This window comes from Lithobates pipiens, unplaced genomic scaffold, assembly GCF_037356315.1.
Source record: "Lithobates pipiens isolate NorthernLeopardFrog02 unplaced genomic scaffold, aLitPip1_a1.2 Scaffold_23, whole genome shotgun sequence".
Classification (NCBI taxonomy): domain Eukaryota; kingdom Metazoa; phylum Chordata; class Amphibia; order Anura; family Ranidae; genus Lithobates; species Lithobates pipiens.
Window position 1 is genome coordinate 326,313,092 of NW_027507785.1, and position 22,357 is coordinate 326,335,448.

The window sequence follows — 22,357 nt, forward strand, 5'->3', positions numbered from 1 at the left end:
CCACACCCTCCGTCCCAATCTTCTACACTTCACCCAGAATGGAGGCATCGGGGATTATTCTGGAAGGATCACCGTCTGGGGGAACCTCAGAGACTCACCGATCAAAGGGAAATATCTCCGGATGTTCTCCGTCAGATTTCCATCCATGATCTGCCAGTGGAAGAGGTCCTGCCACAGACACAGAGAAGACGTCAGTCACTGAATACTGACAGTGTGATGTCATACCCCGCCCCCATATCCGTGATGTCATACCCCACATCACAGATCCGTGATGTCATACCCCACCCCCCAAATCAGTGATGTCATACCCCAACCCCCAAATCACAAATCTGTGATGTCATACCCCACCCCCATATCACAAATCTGTGATGTCATACCCCACCCCCCAAATCAGTGATGTCATACCCCAACCCCCAAATCACAAATCTGTGATGTCATACCCCACCCCCATATCACAAATCTGTGATGTCATACCCCATCCCCATATCACAAATCTGTGATGTCATACCCCACCCCCTTATCACAAATCTGTGATGTCATACCCCACCCCCTTATCAAAAAATCAGTGATATCAGATATCCAGTAACCCCCTCCATACACAATGTAATACTCACCATCTGCAGCTTCAGATTTTCTCTCCCCACTTTCTGTAAGATCGCAGCCGCTGAAATCACATCAATATTGATCAATAATCAATACGGGATAAAGCCTCCCCTCCCCCAACCCGCTTACCTTGCTGTGGCGTGTTCAGGAAGTACCGCGGCTCAGTAATACGAGAGTTTATTGGTTCAATCAGTCCAACGATACCGACCTGCCAATAGAGAGCCAGGAAGAGAGCTGAGTCTACCAATCACGGCTGTCGCTGGGTAATGGAGGAGGGACAAACATTACATGCTAAATGGGGAAGGGGGGGGTAAAATTCCTGACTGCCCACCAAACTAACCTGATATATCAATTCCTGATTGCCCTCCCCATTAACCCAATAATACAGTGAGGGGAAAAAAGTATTTGGCTGCTGCTTTTTTTATGTTTGCCCCACTGACAAACAAATGATCGGTCTAATTTTAATAGTCGGTTTATTTTAACAGTGAGAGACAGAATAAAAAAATATGCAGAAAACGCATTTCAAAAAGTTATTTGCATTTTATTGAGTGAAATACGTATTTGATTCCCTATCAAATCAGAAAAATTTCTGGCTCTCAGGTGTCTTCTTATACAGGAAACTTTGTTAAAGGGAGTGCTCCTAATCTCAGCTTGTTACTTGTATATGAAGACACCCGTCCACAGAAACAATCAGATTCCAATCTCTCCGCCATGGTTTTTATGGTTTGTGTCCCTGCTTTTTAATGAGTGAAATAATTATTTCATCCCCCATCAATCAGCAAGATTTCTGGCTCCCAGGTGTCTTCTCTATACAGGTAATGAGCTGAGATTAGGAGCACTCTCTTAAATGGAGTGCTCCTAATCTCAGCTTGTTACCTGTATAAAAGACACCCGTCCACAGAAGCAATCAATCAGATTCCAATCTCTCCACCATGGCCAAGACCAAAGAGCTGTCCAAGGATGTCGGGGACAAGATTGTAGATCTACACAAGGCTGGAATGGGCTACAAGACCATCGCCAAGCAGCTTGGTGAGAGGGTGACAATGATTGGTGCGATTATTGGCAAATGGAAGAAACACAAAATAACCGTCAATCTCCCTCGGTCTGAGGCTCCATGGAAGATCTCACCTCGTGGAGTTTGATCGATGATGAGAACGGTGAGGAATCCGCCCAGAAATACACGGGAGAATCTTGTCAATGATCTCAGCTGGGACCATAGTCACCAAGACAACAATCGGTAACACACTACACCAGTGATGGTGAACCTTGGCATCCCAGATGTTTTGGAACTACATTTCCCATGATGCTCAACTACACAGCAGAGTACATGAGCATCATGGGAAATGTAGTTCCAAAACATCTGGGGTGCCAAGATTCACCATCACTGCCCTACGCCATGAAGGACTGAAATCCTGCAGTGCCCACAAGGTCCTCCTGCTCAGGAACGCCCATGTACAGACCTGTCTGAAGTTTGCTAATGAACATCTGAATGGTTGAGGGGAGAACTGGGGGAAAGTGTTGTGGTCGGATGAGACCAAAATCAAGCTCTTTGGCATCAACTCAACTCCGTGTTTGGAGGAGGAGAAATGCTGCCAACGACCCCAAGAACACCATCCCCCATCGTCATACATAGAGGTGGGAACATTATGGTTTGGGGGTGTTTTTCTACTAAGGGGACAGGACAAATTCACCGCATCAAAGGGACGATGTACGGGGCCATGTACCATCAAATCTTGGGTGAGAACCTCCTTCCCTCAGCCAGGGCATATAAAATGGGTCGTGGATGGGTATTCCAGCATGACAATGACCCAAAACACACGGCCAAGGCAACAAGGGAGTGGCTCCAGAAGAAGCACGTTAAGGTCCTGGAGTCACCTGGCCAGTCTCCAGACCTTAATCCCATAGAAAATATGTGGAGGGAGCTGAAGGTTTGAGATATCAAACATCAACCTGGAAACCTTAAACAGGAAGTAAACCCTGATGAGTTTACTTCCTCTTTCATTCCCTGCAAAGGTAAAGCATAATGGACTACTATGCATCGCATCGCATCACATCACATAGTAGTCCATTATGTGTCACTTACCTGACACAGGAGCCAGCAAAGTCATCGCTGTCCCCTGTAGTCTGGAGCATCCATCTTCTCGGTGGGGTCTCGCTGCTCCGCCGCTGTCATTCGGCGAAGCCGCGATGACGTCACTCCCGCGCATACACAGGGGAGCTGCCACTTGCAGCATATCGCTGTTGACCGCGGCGCGCTCAGTGCGCCTGCGCGCCGCTGTCTACGGCGCATGCACCGTAGACAGAGGCGGTGCCTGTCTTTCGGCCAATATCTCGTGTAGGTTTAGGAGATATTTCTTGGACCTACAGGTAAGCCTTAATCTAGGCTTACCTGTAGGTCAAAGTTGGTTGTAAGGGTTTACAACCACTTTAATGACTTGGAGAGGATCTGCAAAGAGGACAAAATCCCTCCTGAGATGTGCAAACCTGGAGGCCGACTACAAACGTCTGACCTCTGTGATCGCCGACAAGGGTTCCTCCACCAACTACCAAGTCATTTCTTTGCGAAGGGGTCAAATACTTATTTCACTCATTTAAAATGCAAATCAATTTATAACTTTCTTGAAATGCATTTTTCTGGATATTTTTGTTGTTATTCCGTCTCTCACTGTTAAAATAAACCGACCATTAAGAGTATAAACTGATCATTTCTTTGTCGGTGGCCAAACGTATAAAATCAGCAGGGGGTCAAATACTTTTTTGCCCCTCACTGTAGATCAATTCCTGACTGACCACCGCACGAATTTGATAGAATAATTCTGGATTGACCACCGCCATACACCCCGCTCACTGACCCGCCTACTGCACCAACTCCCCAGAGCAATGTACCGTGGTCACCGACCCGCCTACTGCACCAACTCCCCAGAGCAATGCACCGTGGTCACCGACCCGCCTCCTGCACCAACTCCCCAGAGCAATGCACCGTGGTCACCGACCTGCCTACTGCACCAACTCCCCAGAGCAATGCACCGTGGTCACCGACCCGCCTCCTGCACCAACTCCCCAGAGCAATGCACCGTGGTCACCGACCCGCCTCCTGCACCAACTCCCCAGAGCAATGCACCGTGGTCACCGACCCGCCTACTGCACCAACTCCCCAGAGCAATGCACCGTGGTCACCGACCCGCCTACTGCACCAAGTCCCCAGAGCAATGCACCGTGGTCACCGACCCACCTACTGTACCAACTCCCCAGAGTAATGCACAGTGGTCACGACCCGCCTACTGCACCAAGTCCCCAGAGCAATGCACCGTGGTCACCGACCCGCCTACTGCACCAACTCCCCAGAGTAATGCACCGTGGTAACCGACCCGCCCACTGTCTGGAGCCATACCACGCCAAGTTGTGCGTTTCCCCATCTCTGGGGAAGATCCCCTGGCATGGCTTTCCTCCATAAGGGGTTCATGTACTTATACTAGCTGCAGTGGTGGTCTTCTCCATCCTCCGGTGTTCCTCTTCTAATCAGCCCCAGTAAGAATGGACACAGCCTTTTTATAACTCCTTCCACTCACGGTCCTTATCTGGTGTCCTCTGACCTTTATATTTCCTCTCCCCCCCCCCCCCTCCCTGAATGTTGAGGAACTACAAGTCTCAGCATGACTCGGGTCGGGACCTGCTGGAGGACTTGTAGTCCAGGGACAGATCTAGTAATGCTGACGTGAGCAGCACCGAGTGTCCTCTGGGATTGCTGGTTACTGATTGATCAGATCCCACGGGGGACTTGTCCTGCGAACGTCCGAGGATCTGAAGACACCATGACGGAGAACACGACGTCCAGTGACCACCCCGGAGGAGGAGCTCTGACCACCGCCACCTGCCAGCTCCACAATGAGATGAAAGACCCATAAAGGGGAGAGAAGGTCACATGACCGCGCTCTAGCAAATTCTAACAACGTTACACATTAAAAGAACGTTCAGCTCCCAGACATGTCCCCAGAATGAACGCTCTGATCTCCCGGGTTATAGGGGTACTCCGTCCTTTGCCAAACAAAACAGTAAATTGCAAAGAAAAAAAAAAAGCCCACAATGTCCTTATTCAAAATGCAGTTGGAAAATAATTATTTGATCCCCTGCAGATTGTGTAAGTTTGCCCACTTACAAAGTGTCAGGGCTGGGCTCAGCCCTTCCTTCTCTGAGCTGGCCGCTCAGCTGTCGGCTAATTGCCAGCACCTCTCTCTCCACGGTTACTCAGCTGTTGATGATATCCTGCTCATCAGTCCTTCCTACTTAAGCCGTCCAGTCCAGAGGATCTCTGCCTTCACCTTGGTCAACATCACAGAGACTATCCTCCTGCGATCCTGTTCAAGACTTGCTTTGCCGATATCCCTTCTGGCCCCAGATCCAGCTTGCTGTTCCTCTACATTGATCCCTGACTTCTGACTTGTCTGACTATCCGTTCCGGTTACTGAAATTTGGCTGTTTTGACTACCTTTGTTCTTTTTACCATATTTATCGGCGTATAACACGCACTTTTTTCCCCTTAAAAGCAGGGGGAAATCGTGGGTGCGTGTTATACACCGATCCCCCGCAATTCTGAGCCTCTGGCCGGCTTTTTAGCCGTCTTCAGCTCTTCATGGTGGCTTTTGGCTGCCTTCGGCCATTATCGGCGGCTTTCGGCCGCCTTCGGCTCCTCTCGGCTCTGTATCTCGGCGGCGGCATTTAAAAAAAATAAAAAAACAGGCAAATAAAATAGACACGGCTGCATTGGGGGACAAGACGGCATAAGGCTGCAATGGTGGACAAGGCTGCAATGGTGGACAAGGCTGCAATGGTGGACAAGGCTGCAATGGTGGACAAGGCTGCAATGGTGGACAAGGCTGCAGATGACACTGATGGGCATATAAATGTAAGGTTTTTTTTTTTTCCCTTAAACTTCCCTCCTAAAAGTTTTTTCCTTAACATTCCCTCCTAAACTCGGGGTGCGTGTTATACGCCGATAAATACGGTACTTTTATTATTAAAACAAGTGTGATTTAACTGTACTTCTGTCTCGGCCTGATTTCATGGTTTCTGACACAACAAAATGAAGGGTCCGTAATTTATATCATAGGTGTGTTTTAAATGATAGGGCAGAACTGAAAATCCAGAAAAAAAAAAAAACACAATACAAATGTTATCAATTGAGTTGCAGTTCAGTGAGTAAAATAAGTATTTGATCCCCAAGCAAAAGACCAAGTTAGACTTACCGGTAACTTGTTTTCCAGAAGTCTTTCAGGACAGCACCTGAGAGATAGCGACTCCACCCTCCTCGTTAGGAAACACCTTCTTCCTCCAGACTTTAAAGGGAGGCGCCTCCCTACCACACATCAGTTGTAGAAGAGAACCTCCGGCCCCGGCTGGAACACATAAACACATACGTTAGTCACAGCGTAGCATAATATAATACCATAGGGCGGGATGCTTGCTGTCCTGAAAGACTTCTGGAAAACAAGTTACCGGTAAGTCTAACTTGGTCTTTCCCAAGGCGTCTTTCAGGACAGCACCTGAGAGGATAACAGAGACTTACCCCTTAGGGCGGGACAACAGCTTGCAGGACCTTTCTGCCAAACGCCTGATCGCTGGCAGAAGTGAGATCCAGTCTATAATGTTTCACAAATGTGTGAAAACTCGACCATGTCGCCGCCTTGCAGATCTGCTCAGGGGTGGCACCAGCTCTCTCTGCCCACGTAGACGCCAGAGCCCTGGTTGAGTGTGCACAAATTCTTGCTGGAGGAGATAACCCTGCCTAGGAATATGCCTCCGAGATAGCTAATTTCAGCCATCTAGCTAAAGTAACTTTAGAAGCCTGAAAACCCTTTTTTCTTCCTTAGAAGAGTACAAACAGTGAATCTGAACGCCTGAAGGACTCCGTCCTTTCTAAATAACTCAGCAGAGTCCTTCTGACGTCCAAAGTATGGAAAGAAGTCTCCTTATTTCCTTTGGGGCTAACACAAAACGTTGGCAGTACTATGTCCTGTATACGGTTCTGAACTGAAGCTACCTTCGGTAAGAATTTTGCATCTGTTCTAAGAATAACTGTCAGGAAAAATGGAAAGATATGGTTCTTTAATTGACAGAGCATTTAGCTCACTGATCCTGCGTGCAGAGACAATGGCAATCAGAAACACGGTTTTTAATGTGAGAAACCTAAGGGAAGCCTCCACAAGAGGCTCAAAAGGCCCTTTTGTTAGAGACTGTAGGACTACCGACAAATCCCATCTAGGAAAAACCTTAACAGGAGCTGGCCTAGATCTTTTAAGAGCTCTAAAGAACCTGATCACCAGCGGATCTGAGGCCACAGATTTTTCTAAGAACACCGTCAGGGCTGCTACTTGCACCTTCAGGGTACTAACTGCCAGTCCCTTGTCTGCACCATCTTGTAAAAACTCCAAGATGGAGACAAGGCTCCCTGTCACCTGGGCGGCTGACAAACACCAAGTTTCATAACGCTTCCAGACCTTAGAATAAATGGCCCTCGTAACCCTTTTCCTACTTGCTAAAAGGGTCGAGATCAAACGGTTGGAAAACCCCTTGCTCCTAAGGAGCTGCCTTTCAGAAACCAGGCCGTGAGAGCCAGGCTGGCCACTCCTGGATGGTTCACTGGGCCCTGCAACAACAGATCGTGTCTGAGGGGCAGACGCCAACAAGGCTTGATTGCCAGGCCTAGAACTGTCGAAAACCAAGCCCTTTTTGGCCAAAAGGGCGTGATTAGAATAACTGGTACCTTCTCCCTCTGAATTTTTCTTAAAATTAACGGGATTAACTGAAATGGGGGGAAAGCATAGCAAAGACGAAATTCCCATGGATAAGCTAGCGCATCTGTGCCCAGCGAGCCATCGCGACTGTCCAGGGAAAAGAACTGGGGAACCTGGGCGTTCACCCTTGAGGCGAACAGGTCTACTTCTGGTAAACCCCATTTTCCGGCAATCATTGTGAATACCTCCGGGTTTAGAGACCATTCTGCTTCCCGAATAGCGTTTCTGCTTAGGAAGTCCGCTACCCTGTTTAGATCCCCTTTTAGGTGGACTGCTGATAGGGATAACAAATGTTTTTCCGCCCACCGAAGAATCTCCATGGCCAGTACCTGAAGCGACCTGCTTCTTGTACCCCCCTGTCTGTTTAAATAAGCCACTGCCGTGGCATTGTCTGTTAGGACCTGGACGTGATGGGACTGCAGTTCCTGAACAAACAACTCCAGAGCTAAGGCAATCGCCTTGAGTTCCCTCCAGTTTGAGGACCTTATTGTCTCCTCTTTGGCCCAGGACCCCTGAGTGAAACGTGTTCCTAGATGGGCTCCCCACCCCCAGGAACTGGCGTCGGTTGTTAGTCTTTTCCCGACTGGAAAAGCCCAGACTAACCCTTCCGATAAGACCTCCTGTCTTTTCCACCACCATAGGGACCTTTTTACCTGGGTTGACATTCTCACCTCTGCCTCTAGGGATGCCACTGTGTGATCCCAAGATTTTAGAAGGAAAGCCTGCAGACACCTGAAATGCATTCTTGCCCACTGGACTGCTGGCATTGCTGAAGTCAGAACTCCCAAAGCTGACATAACCTGTCTTACTGTCAGATTTTGGCTGGTCTGTAATAAAGACACTGCACCGGAAATCCTGTCCTTTTTGTCTAAGGGAAGGAAGATTTTTTGCTCCACCGAATTTATTAGAAACCCTAAAAACCGAATCTCCTGAGATGGGTTTAGGGACGACTTTTGGAGGTTCAAAATCCAACCCAACGCCTCCAGATGGCTGCGAGCTTTGCCTAGATTGGTCTGCAATTCCTCGCTGGATGGGGCGAAAAACAGCAGATCGTCTAAATAAGGAATAACTGCGATTCCCTGAAGACGCAGTGGCGCTAAAGCTTCTGCCATTATTTTGGTAAAAATTCGGGGAGATGATGACAGGCTGAAGGGTAGGGCCCTGAACTGGAGATGATGAACCATACCCCCCAACCTCACCGCCAGCCTGAGAAACTTCTGAGACTGGGGAGAGATCGGAACATGTAGGTATGCGTCTTTTTAAATCTACTGACGCCATAAAACATCCTGGCGTCAACAGGTTTCTGACCGAAAAAATTGAGTCCATTTTGAACTTCCTGTACCTTATGGACTCGTTTAAAGGTTTTAGGTTGAGAATCAACCGAAACTTCCCTGTCGGTTTCTTTACTAGGAAAACATGGGAATAAAACCCCTCCTGCTGTTCTTGCAGGGGTACCTGTACTACTACGCCCTGTTGCATCAGTTCCTCTAGAGAGGACTTCATGGCCAGGGCCCTTACTGGATCCCGCGGGGTGTTGGTAATCAGGAACCTTTTTGGGGGGTCGTTGACAAACTCGAGTGAGTAACCCTGCGCGAGAGTGGTCAGGATAAACTGATTTGAAGTTATCCCTGACCACTGCGGAAGAAATTCTTGTAGTCTTCCGCCCACCCGCAGAGACGAGTCATTGCAATTTTTCGGCCTGTGTAGGAGGACGGAAGAGAATTCCGCCTCTACCCTTCGGCTTCGGGGCAGACCAACTTTTCCTTCTCCCTTGCAACTTGCTGTCCTGATCCTGAGTTTTTTGAGGTCGAAAAAGACGTTTTGGTACCTGCTTTTTCTTTTTGACCGGAAAGGATCTCTTTTTATCGGCTGTCCTGTCAAGAATATTATCGAGGTCAGAGCCGAAGAGCAAGTCTCCTGAAAAGGGTAACCCACACAGCTTATTCTTTGAAGCCGAGTCACCCGGCCAGGTTTTAAGCCATAAGGCTCTTCTTGCAGCATTAGTTAGAGCTGCTGACCTGGCCGATATCTTAATTGCCTCAGCTGAGGCATCTGCAACATAGGCCACTGCCGTAATCAGGGTAGGAAAAGAATCTAAGATTTCCTGTTTAGGGGAATCTGCAGCTATATGTGACTTTAACTGGTTAATCCAGTATTCTAAATTTCTGGCTACACACGTTGTGGCCATTGCTGGTTTTAAATTGCTCATAACTGATTGCCATGATCTCTTGAGCAAAAGATCCATGCGTTTGTCCATCGGATCTTTCAAAACTCCCATATCCTCAAAGGACAGATCTGTGGATCTTGAAACCTGGGAAAAGGCGGCATCCAGTCTGGGCACCTTGTTCCATACTGCTGCAGAGTCCTCCTCGAAAGGAAAACGCCTTTTGTGGGCTTTGGAGAAAAAGGGCTTTTTCTCTGGATCCTGCCATTCTTTCCTAATGGCCTCAGAGATGACCGGATGAACTGGGAATGTTCGGCCCTTAGGCTCATCCAACCCAGCATACATGCGGTCATGGAGTGATAATTCCTTTTTCTCCTCACTTAAACCAAGCGTAGCATGAATGGCTTTAAGGAGCCCATCGACCTCTTCAAGGGACAGTTTGAATTTAGAGGGGGCTACCTCAGAATCCTCCAACTCCTCTTCCGAATCTTTAACGGAAAGAGCAGTGGACTGCTTTTCCCTATCTGAAGGGTCTTCAGGCAGAGATTCTAACACCGGGATTGAGAGAGACCCCTGGGAAGACTCTGCAGTGGAAGGCTGACTAGCAGCCGGGTTTGCTAGTGAGTCACGAAAATTCTGGATCGTGGCGTATAGCTCCTTCTTTACAGAGGCCACCAGATCCTCACATACAGAGGCAGATTCCTCCTTAACTAAAGAAGTAATGCAGGGACTGCATAAGGTTTTCTTCCAATTTTCTCCCAGCTTGGCCCTGCAAGAAGGACATCTTTTCTTTGGGTCAGAGCTCTTAGCCTATGAAGAAAAAGACAAAAAAGGGAAAAAAACCAGGGAACCCTTAGTGAGACCCAGTCTCAGCTTTGATAGGGATCACCACACAGGTGCACTGAGAAGAAACCAGTCAGCTTCTAGTGCCCAGACAGGCCCCTTGCCACCAGGGGGGAAAAAAAAAAGGAGAGAGCGAGACCAAACGCCAGGAAATAGAAAAAGAAAGGCAGACTTTAACTGCTGCCTCTTACCTGGGCTTTGCTGGTGCCTGTGCCTGTCCCCACCGCTGCAGACGCTGAATCTTCCATAATCAGCTGTGCAGAGATCCACTTGTGGCTAAACGCCGCCTCCGGAGTCACGCCGTGCAGCTGCACCGGACCGGAAGCGGAAATAGGCACCAGCACCTGTCCTCCCTCCTCCCCCCTGCGTCCACGCCGGAAACGACGTTTCAGCTGACCCGATGACCCGCTCTGTCACTTCCGGCGCGACCGCCGAAAACAAACATGGCGGCGGCACACGCGCGCCGCCGCGCCTACGAACGTGCGGGCCACCGAGTCTTCGGCTCTCTCCGAGCACAAGAGGGGAAGAGGAGCCCGCTTGCTACCGCTGACGAGGCGTGGGTAGGTCGGGAGGACAGCGGGTCTCTAAAGGAGGAAAAAAAAAAAGGGAAAGAAGCCTAGTCCCTCAGGAACACCTAAGAGAAACAGACTCCTTCCCAAAAGGTGTTCCCTCCGGGCCGGAGGAAACACAAAAACTGATGTGTGGTAGGGAGGCGCCTCCCTTTAAAGTCTGGAGGAAGAAGGTGTTTCCTAACGAGGAGGGTGGAGTCGCTATCTCTCAGGTGCTGTCCTGAAAGACGCCTTGGGAAACATGACTTAGTAGTTGGTGGAGAAACCCTTGTTGGTGATCACAGAGGTCAGACTTTTCTTGTAGTTGGTGATCAGGTTTGCACACATCTCAGGAGGGATTTTGGTCCACTCTTCTTTACAGATCTTCTCTAAACCCTTAAAGCGGGAGTCCGCCGTTTTTTTTTTTTTTTTTTAAAGCCAGCAGCTACTAATACTGCAGCTGCTGACTTTTAAAATAGTGACACTTACCCGCCCAGCGCACCCGCGATGTCGGCACCCGAAGCCGATCTCTCGATCGTCTCTCGGGTGCTGCCGCCGCCATCTTGGGTATGGGAATCAGGAAGTGGAGCCTTTCAGCTTTATTTCCCGGTTCCCTACTGCGCATGCGCAATAAGGATGGTCCCCGCTGTCTCTGGGATCCGTGTGTTTCCCAGCAGACAGCGGGGGACCTTCGGAAAGGGGCGTAGATTCTGCGGAAAGGGGCGTATATTCTGCGGAAAGGGGCGTACCTTCTGCAGAATCTACGCCGGAAGTGGGTGCAGATACCTGTACTGTACAGGTACCTGCACCCCCCCTCCCCCCTGAAAGGTGCCAATTGTGGAGCCGGAGGGGGGGAGGGTTCCAATGAGCGCTAGGTCCACTTTAGGGTGGACCTCCGCTTTAAGGCTTCTTGGCTGTCACTTGGCGACTCGAAGTTTCAGCTTCCTCCATAAAGTTTCTATAGGTGAAGGTCTGGAGACTGGATAGGCCACCCCATGACCTTAATGTGCTTCTTCTTGAGCCACTCCTTTCATGTTTTGGGTCATTGTCATGCTGGAAGACCCATCCATGACCCATCTTCGGTGTTCTGGCTGAGGGAAGAAGGTTCTCATCCCAGATTTTACAATACGTGGCTCCGTCCATTGGCTCCTCAATGCGGCAAAGTCGGCCTCTACGTTCAGCAGAGAGAAATCCCCAAAGCATCATGTTTCCACCTCCGTGTCTGACTGTAGGGATGGTGTTCTTAGGGTCATAATCAGCATTTTTCTTCCTCCAAACACGGTGAGTCAAGTTAATGCCAAAAAGCTCAATTTTGGTCTCATCTGACCACAGACCTTTCTCCCAATCCTTCCCTGAATCATTTAGATGTTCATTGGCAAACTTCAGACGTTCCTATAAATGTGTCTTCTCGAGGAGGCGGACCTTGCAGGCGTGGCAGGATTTCAATCCATGGCGGTGTATTGTGTTACCAATGGTTTATTTGGTGACTGTGGTCTCAACTGCCTTGAGATCCTTCATAAGCTCCTCCCGTGTAGTTCTGGGCTGATCCCTCACTTTTTTCTCATGTCCATCCTCACCCCATGAGGTAAAACCTTGCATGGAGCTCCAGAATGAGAACGATTGATGGTTATATTGTATTTCTTCCATTTGCGAAAAAACGATCCAACAGTTGTCCCCTCCTCACCAAGCTTCTTGCTAGAGCTGCACGATTAATCGTTAAGAATAGTTATCGTGATTTTTTTTCCCGCTTGCAATCTTAAAGTATTTTCCCTATGCAGAAAATTCTCTGCTGAAGCCACAGCCATCAAGAACGAAAAAAAAAAGAAATAATAAAAATTAAAAAAAAACACTGCCAAGTAAGATACTTGGCAGTGTTTTTTTTTTATTTTTATTATTTCTCAGCCACAGAACTAAGTATAAACATTGTAACAATTTGTCCTTTAGATCAAAGGAATAAACTTTGGTGTGTAAATGAGGGAAGTTTAACCACTTAAAACACTAAACCTTTTTCTTACATTAGCTGGCTTCAAGTTAAAATTATTATTTTATTCACTGAACTTCAACTCCATTTATAACATTTGTATTGTGTTTTTTTTCTGGATTTTTAGTTGATATTCTGTCTCCGTCATATAAAATACATCTATGATAAAAATCATTGAAAAAAAAAAAATCCTTAATTTTTTTATAAGTGGGCAAACTTACACAATCTGCAGGGAAGCAAATCATTATATTCCCCCCACCGGTACACTCCCCGGCCACTTTATTAGGTACACCTGGTCAGTTGCTCGGTAACACAAATTGCTAATCAGCCAATCACACGGCGGCAACCTCAACGCATTTAGGCATCTAGACGTGATGAAGGCGACTTGCTGATGTTCAAACCGAGCATCAGAATGGGGAAGAAAGGGGATTTACGTGACTTTGAACGTGGCATGGTTGTTGGTGCCAGACAGGCTGGTCTGAGTATTTCTGGGATTTTCACACACAATTATCTCTCGGGGTTTACAGAGAATGGTGAGAAAAAGGGAAAATATCCAGTGAGCGGCAGTTGTGTGGAGGAAAATGCCTTGTTGAGGTCAGAGGAGAATGGGCAGACTGGTTCCAGATGATAGAAAGACAACAGTAACTCAAATAACCACTCGTTACACCCAAGGTATGCAGAACACCATCTCTGAATGCACAACACACCCAATCTTGAAGCAGATGGGCTACAGAAGACAACACCGGGTGCCCCTCCTGTCAGCTAAGAACAGGAAACTGAGGCTACAATTGGCACAGGATCACTTAATTGGTCAACAGAAGATTGGAAAACTGTTGTCGGGTCTGATGAGTCTGGATTTCAGCTGCGACATTCAGATGGTGGGGTCAGAATTTGACGCATGGATCCATCCTGCCTCGTATCACCGGTTCAGGCTGGTGGTGGTGTAATGGTGTGGGGGATGGGGTATCACCGGTTCAGGCTGGTGGTGGTGGTGTAATGGTGTGGGGGATGGGGTATCACCGGTTCAGGCTGGTGGTGGTGGTGTAATGATGTGGGGGATATTTTCTTGGCATACTTTAGGCCCCTTAGTTCCAACTGATCATGATTTATACACCACGGCCTACCTGAGTATTGTTGCTGACCATTTCCATCCCTTTATGACTACAGTGTCCCCATCTTCTGATGGCTCCTTCCAGCAGGATAATGCACCATGTCACAAAACTCCAATCATCTCACCCCTGGACAATGAGGTTACTATCCCTCCAATGTCCTCCACACTCACCACATCTCATCCAATAGAGAACCTTTGGGGTGTGGTGGAATGGGAGATTGGCATCATGGATGTGCAGCCGACAAATCTGCAGCAACCGCGTGATGCTATCATGTCACTATGAAGGAAAATCTCTGAGGAACGTTTCCAACATCTTGTTGTATCTATGCCACCAAGAATGAAGGCAAAAGGGGGTACACACACACACACACACACACACACACACCTGATGTAACACGTCTGCCGCGTATCTGAGATTCTCAACAAACGTCTCCTCCATTTCCTTCTCCACGGACTCCCGATCCAGGCCCGCCGGGACCCGTCCTGCCATGATGTGAATCCTGTAAGAGGTAAAAAGGAGCTGTGAGGACCCCCCCCACCAGTAAAGTATATATAAAGACAAAACTTATTAAACGTGGTTGGAGTAGGGGAGGGTTGGATCCTCTGTCAGGTTTTTACTGATCACAAAGAAGAGTTATGGACGGTCACACTCCTACAAATCTATCATATTTCTTCATATCATTTGAACCAACGCGTTTTGGAACATTCACCCCCCCCCCCCCCCCCTCTTCATCAGGGTTGGAATAGTTGTTAGCAGAAGGACCTCCTATAATTAGAAGTAACATATTGGAAACAATGTTTCATTAGAAGAGGAACTGGGGGGTGTGATCAGCGTGCTGCTACGAGTGTTTCATTAGGAGAGGACACGCTCTCTTTTTTTGGACCATGTTGGCATCACGGCTTTCAGCAATGCTGATCTTTTGAAGTTTCTAAAAGAAAGAAAGTTGTCCCCCTCCAGGATAAAAGCTGCTACTGAAATTTATGTAAAGCTATGTATTGATATTGTCGTTTTACCAGGCACATCGGCTTCAGTATAAATCACATAAATAGGAAACATAAGGGGAATACAAAGACACTGAATTTCAGAAGAGCCAACTTCCCTAAACTATGAACCTTGCTAGAAGATATAAATTGGGATAAAATCTTAGGAACAAAGAACGCAGAGGAGAGATGGGTTTGCTTTAAGAGCATATTAAATAAGGGCATTAGCCAATGCATCCCATTGGGAAATACATTTAAAAGAGCGAACAGAAGTCATGGATGGCTTAACTCCAATGTAAAAATGCATATAAAAGCAAAGGAGAAGGCTTTCAAAAAATTCAAGGCTGACGAATCATCATCAGCATTCAGACTTTACAAAGAATGCAACAAGAAATGTAAGAAATGCAAGAGTGCAATTAGGGCGGCTAAGATAGAACATGAAAGACACATAGCGGAGGAGAGCAAAAAAAATCCCAAGAAATTCTTTAAGTATGTAAATAGTAGAAAAAGGCAGGGCAGACCATATTGGCCCCATAAAGAATAAGGAAGGACATCTGGTTACAAAGGATGGGGAGACGGTGAAGGTATTGAATTTATTCTTCTCCTCAGTCTTCATGAGGGAATCGGGGGGCTTCAGTAACCAAAACTGCAGTGTTTATCCTCATGACACGTCACAGGAAGCACCTCCATAGTTAACAGAGGACAGAATTAGAAATAGACTTGGGACACTTAACCACTTGCTGACCGGGCCATAGCCGAAAGATGGCTACAGCGCGGTTGTGTTTTTCTAGGAGGGCGTCCATGGACGTCCTCCCAGAATCTTGCTCTTGGGAGCCCCCTGGGGTGTGCTCCTGCAAACATCCGTGACTGCCAGGGTCCGGAAGACCCGGCGCATCATGGATCGCGGTAAACGGCCGCTGGTAGCGGCCGTTTACCACGTGATCGCGCCGTCAAATGACGGCGCAATCACTTGCAGACAAACCGGTGTCATGTAATGATGCCGGTTCCTCCCTCACCTCTCTGAACCGATCGGTACAGTGTGAGGGGAGAGGGGGAGAGATTGCAGCAGTGCTGTGGGCTGGATGTGTAGTGCCCACAGCACTGCTCTGTGACAATACTCTGCAGTACTCTGCCCATACTCTGTAACACTGTGCAATACTCTGCCAATACTCACCAATACATTTTAACAGAAATAGAGGTCGACCGATATATCGGCCGATATTTGCAGTTTTTTAAATAATCGGCATCGGCCGATTTGTGCTGATAAAAAGCCGATTTAGAACTACAGGGGGACTTTGAAATGACTTCTGTATAGAATGGTCTAAGTTGACTGAGTCGTCATAGCAACCCTTTCCTCCTCTCTGGGCAGACTGCCAAGAAAAGAACAGAAAGATACAATGTTTACACTTCAATGAATGAAATCATCTCAGTGTGTAGAAGTTCTCAGTTTAACCATTTAAAGACTAAATCTTTTCTGACACTTGTTGCTTACAAGTAAAAATCCTGTATTTTCTGCCAGAAAATCACTTAGACCCCCCAAAAATGATATATATTTTTTAGCAGAGATCCTAGGGAATAAAATAGCGGTTGTTGCAATATTTTATGTCACACGGCATTTGCACAGAGGTCTTTCAAATGCATTTTTTTGGGAAAAAAATACACCATTTAAAAAATAAAAATAAAATAAAAACAGTAAAGTTAGCCCATTTTTTTTTTTTTGTCCAAAAGTTTTGACTACCTGTTTTTATTTTATTTTTATTTTTTAAATGGTGTATTTTTTTCCCAAAAAAATGCATTTGAAAGACCTCTGTGCAAATGCCGTGTGACATAAAAAAAATTTTTGTTTCAGTTTCAAAACTTTGCAAATAAGTAAGTTTTCTCCTTCACTGATGGGCACTGATAGGGTTACACTGATGGGCAATGATAAGGCGGCACTAATGGGCGCCGATGAGGTGGCACCAATGAAGTGGCACTGATGAGGTGGCATTGATGGACACCGATATGTGGCACTGATAGGCGGCAATGATGGGTGGCACTGATGGGCGACACGGATGGGCACTGATAGGTGGCACAAATTGGCACGGATGGGCATGGATAGGTGGCACAGGTGGGCATGGGTAGGCGGCACAGGTGGGCATGGGTAGGCACTGATAGGCGGCACAGATGGGAACTGATAGGCGGCATTGTATTATAATATATTGTACTAATGGATGCCAATCAGTGCCAATCAATAATGCATGCCAGTGATGCCCATTGTGGGCACTGATTGGCATCCATTATGGGCACTGATTGGCATCCATTGTGGCACTGACTGAAATCCCTGGTGGTCTAGGGTGGCATACCTTGTCCTTGGCATCCCTGGTGGTCTGGTGGCATCCCTGGTGGTCCAGTGTGGGCATCCTCGGGGGGGGGCTGTGCTGATAATCGATCAGCACAGACCCCCCCCCCCTGTCAGAGGAGCAGCCGATCGGCTCTCCTCTACTCGCGTCTGACAGACGCGAGTGAGGAAAAGCCGATCACCGGCTTTTCCTATTTACACTGTGATCAGCCGTGATTGGACACGGCTGATCACGTGGTAAAGAGTCTCCGTCGGAGACTCTTTACCGAGATCGTAGTTGCCGTGTGTCAGACTGACACCCCACAACAACGATCGCCGCGATGCGTGCCCCCGGGGGCGCACAGCGGCTCATAATCCTGATCACGTCATATGACGTCCGGTCAGGATTATGCAACCACTTTGCCACCGTCAATTGCCTATAGGGCGGGCGGCAAGTGGTTAAAAAGGGCCCAAAATACATCCCTGGGAATTACAGACCAGTTAGCCTAACATCAATAGTATGTAAACTCTGGAGTGGTCTAGATCAGTGGTCATCAACCCTGTCCTCGGGACCCACTAACAGGCCAGGTTTGCAAGATAACTGAAATACAATATCATTTGCTGCTCAGTGATTGCAGCATTCTAGTCTGAATCTCCCCACAAGGTAATACATAAAACCTGTTAGTGAGCCCTGAGGACAGGAGTTGATGACCACTGGACTAGCCAGTCTCCAGACCTTAATCCCATAGGCAATATGTGGAGGGAGCTGAAGTTTCGAGATTTTAAACGTCAGCCTGGAAACCTTCATGACTTGGAGAGGATCTGCAAAGAGGATAAAATCCCTCCTGAGATGTGCGAACCTGGAGGCCAACTCCACCAAACGTCTGACCTCTGTGATCACCAACAAGGGATTTGCCACCAACTACTAAGTCATGTTTTGCGAAGGGGTCAAATACTTATTTCACTCATTAAAATGCAAATCAATTTATAGCTTTATTGAAATGCATTTTTCTGGATATTTTTGTTGTTTTTCTGTCTTTCACTGTTAAAATAAACCGACCATTAATATTATAGACTGATCGTTTCTTTGTCGGTGGGCAAACGTACAAAACCAGCAGGGGGGTCAAATACTTTTCCCCCTCACTGTAGTTCTAACATCTTATTGATTACTGAAGGAGAAGAGTATATAAATATATATATCTTTTAATGTGTCTATATAAACCATTGAGGGGGTCTCAGGCTGTGCAGCAATCACTGCAGCTGTGCTCAATCATACAATCTCCTGACACAATCTGATCCCCAAAGAGATGACATGTGATCACCCGATCCATCATCTTCATCCTTCTCCTTGTCTGATGAGATTAGGAGAGATATGGGGGGGTCAGTGGATGAGGATGATGGAGGGGTCAGTGGATGAGAATGATGGGGGGGGGGTCAGTGGATGAGGATGATGGGGGGGGGTCAGTGGATGAGTATGATGGGGGGGTCAGTGGATGAGGATGATGGGGGAGGGGGTCAGTGGATGAGGATGATGGGGGGGTCAGTGGATGAGGATGATGGGGGGAGGGGTCAGTGGATGAGGATGATGGGGGGAGGGGGTCAGTGGATGAGGATGATGGGGGGAGGGGGTCAGTGGATGAGGATGATGGGGGAGGGGGTCAGTGGATGAGGATGATGGGGGGAGGGGGTCAGTGGATGAGGATGATGGGGGGAGGGAGTCAGTGGATGAGGATGATGGGGGGGTCAGTGGATGAGGATGATGGAGGGAGGGGGTAAGTGAATGAGGATGATGGAGGGAGGGGGTCAGTGAATGAGGATGATGGAGGGAGGGGGTCAGTGGATGAGGATGATGGGAGGGGTCAGAGGATGAGGATAATGGGGGAGGGGGTCAGTGGATGAGGATGATGGGGGAGGGGGTCAGTGGATGAGGATGATGAGGGGGTCAGTGGATGAGGATGATGGGGGGAGGGGGTCAGTGGATGAGGATGATGGGGGGAGGGGGTCAGTGGATGAGGATGATGGGGGGAGGGGGTCAGTGGATGAGGATGATGGGGGGAGGGGGTCAGTGGATGAGGATGATGGGGGGAGGGGGTCAGTGGATGAGGATGATGGGGGGAGGGGGTCAGTGGATGAGGATGATGGGGGGAGGGGGTCAGTGGATGAGGATGATGGGGGGAGGGGTCAGTGGATGAGGATGATGGGGGGAGGGGTCAGTGGATGAGGATTTTGGGCAGGACAGATCACACAGTGGGGGGTCACCTGTGACATTCCAGGTCGGTGGCCAATCGGACGGCTCGGTCCAGGCCGGCGCGGAATGCGTCTTCTCTTCCAGGAACGGCACCGAGACCCAACTCTCCGACCCGAGTGTCCCCTACATACAGAACAACTGTTAGTGGTCATCATAAAATGTCTATAGAGGGTATTGGGGGAGGGGGGACAATTATTGGGGGAATAATTCTGGAGGTTATTGGAGATATTTATGCGGAAATAATTATGGGGGTATTGGGGGGAGGGGGGAGAATTATGGAGGGATAATTATGGGAGGTATTGGAGGGATAATTATGGGGGGAGGGGCATAATTATGGGAGTATTGGGGGGAGGGGGATAATTATGGGGGAGGGGGGATAATTATGGGGGTATAGGGGGGATAATTATGGGGGGTAGTGGTGGGAGGGGGATAATTATAGGGGTATTGGGGGGAGGGGGATAATTATGGGGGAGGGGGGAGTTATTATCGGGGTCAATACCCGAGGAGAGAATTGTAATAATGATAAATGTTAGTTTTGGTGGCTGTAATAAGGGAGGTGATGGGATGTGAAGTATTCTGTACCTGGGGGGGGGGTAATAATGGGGGGAGGTTCTGTAGTTGGGGTGGTAATAATTGGAAGGGGTCAATACAGGGAATGGGGGGATTCACTAGTGGGGAGTATTTATGACCTGGGGGGAGGGGCAATAATATTAGGGGATCAGTATACAGTATGAGGGGGATGGGGATGCACTATGGAAGGAAGAGGGGGGATAAATTATGAAGGGGGTGTAATAATATTGGGGGGATTAGTAATCCATATAGGGGAGGGGTGATAATATTCGGGTCTCAGGATGGAAGATGGGGTCTCAGTATAGGGGGAGGGGTGATAATATTGGGGTCTCAGTATAGGGGGAGGGGTGATAATATTGGGGTGTCAGTATAGGGGGAGGGGTGATAATATTGGGGTGTCAGTATAGGGGGAGGGGTGATAATATTGGGGTGTCGGGATTGGGGTGTCAGTATAGGGGGAGGGGTGATAATTTTGGGGTCTCATTGTAGGGGGAGGGGTTTCAGTGTTGAGGGGAGGGGTGATAATATTGGGGTCTCATTATAGGGGGATGGGTCTCAGTATAGGGGGAGGGGTGATAATATTGGGGTGTCAGGATGGGGGAGGGGTGATAATATTGGGGTCTCATTATAGGGGGAGGGGTGATAATATTGGGGGCTCATTATAGGGGGAGGGGTGATAATATTGGGGTCTCAGTATGGGGGAGGGGTGATAATATTCGGGTCTCAGGATGGAGGGTGGGGTCTCAGTATAAGGGGAGGGGTGATAATATTGGGGTGTCGGGATGGGGGAGGGGTCTCAGTATAGGGGGAGGGGTGATAATATTGGGGTGTCAGGGTGAGGGAGGTGTGATAATATTGGGGTCTCAGTATAGGGGGAGGGGTGATAACATTGGGGTGTCAGGATAGGGGAGGGGTTTCAGTGTTGAGGGGAGGGATGATAATATGGGGGGGGGTGATAATTTTGGGGTCTCATTGTAGGGGGAGGGGTTTCAGTATAGGGGGAGGGGTGATAATATTGGGGTGTCAGGATGGGGGAGGGGTGATAATTTTGGGGTCTCATTATAGGGGGAGGGGTCTCAGTATAGGGGAGGGGTGATAATATTGGGGTGTCAGGATGGGGGAGGGGTGATAATTTTGGGGTCTCATTATAGGGGGAGGGGTCTCAGTATAGGGGGAGGGGTTATAATATTGGGGTGTCAGGATGGGGGAGGGGTGATAATTTTGGGGTCTCATTATAGGGGGAGGGGTCTCAGTATAGGGGAGGGGTGATAATATTGGGGTGTCAGGATGGGGGAGGGGTGATAATTTTGGGGTCTCATTATATGGGGAGGGGTCTCAGTATAGGGGGAGGGGTGATAATATTGGGGTGTCAGGATGGGGGAGGGGTGATAATTTTGGGGTGTCATTATAGGGGGAGGGGTCTCAGTATAGGGGGAGGGGTTATAATATTGGGGTGTCAGGATGGGGGAGGGGGTGATAATTTTGGGGTCTCATTATAGGGGGAGGGGTCTCAGTATAGGGGAGGGGTGATAATATTGGGGTGTCAGGATGGGGGAGGGGTGATAATTTTGGGGTCTCATTATAGGGGGAGGGGTCTCAGTACCTGGGGGCGTGTTGATGAGGACCATCTCCAGGCCCCGCCCCTCGCTCAGAGCCCCCCGGAGCTCTCCGCTCGGACACTCGTACGGCCAGGCCGCCTCCACCCCGCGGAAGCCCGCTGTGGCCGAGGCTCGGATCCGCTCGGACAGGTCGGGGATCTCCGGGAACATCCAACTCACATTGGCCGAGAACCTGAGAGCCGACATGGCGGGGGGCGGGGTCTGAGGGGGTCACGAGGAGGAGGCGGGGTCAGGCTACAGAAGCAGAACAGGAGGAGTCAGGCCGCAGAAGGGGCGGGGCGGGGTCGGACAGTCAGGAGGACACGCCCCCATGTCAGAGATCTGTAGAAGAGGAACACGTGGGGGGAATCTCACCGATAGATCGGATATCCGATCACCACACACACTTTATTAGGTACAAATGTTCAGTTGCTTGGTAATACAAATTGCTAATCAGCCAATCACATAGCTACCTGATTTGGAGCAATGCCCCCCCTCCCGCTCATGTTGGTCTGATCTATATAGTTGTATATAAAATGAACTTTTTATATTTCAAAAAGTGTTTCCCAGCGCTGAACCTTCCCTGGAATTTATAAATTGCT

The 22,357-nt window shown here is 48.6% G+C and overlaps 1 protein-coding gene across 2 annotated transcripts in view; it reads right to left on the reverse strand.

The window, feature by feature from the left end:
• The window catches only part of HYI (hydroxypyruvate isomerase (putative)), a 39,911-nt gene extending 17,905 nt beyond the window's left edge, over positions 1-22,006 (reverse strand). The window contains exons 1-6 of one of the 2 annotated variants that reach the window (XM_077450674.1): positions 21,761-22,006; positions 19,599-19,710; positions 14,427-14,541; positions 733-811; positions 615-664; positions 99-168 (exon numbers count right to left, since the gene is read on the reverse strand). In XM_077450674.1, the coding sequence (XP_077306800.1) occupies positions 99-168; positions 615-664; positions 733-811; positions 14,427-14,541; positions 19,599-19,710; positions 21,761-21,962 (628 nt within the window). In that variant the 5' untranslated portion in view covers positions 21,963-22,006. The remainder of the gene's footprint in view (positions 1-98; positions 169-614; positions 665-732; positions 812-14,426; positions 14,542-19,598; positions 19,711-21,760) is intronic. The other variant, XM_077450673.1, reaches the window with a different exon arrangement.
• Positions 22,007-22,357: the final 351 nt, after the last annotated feature.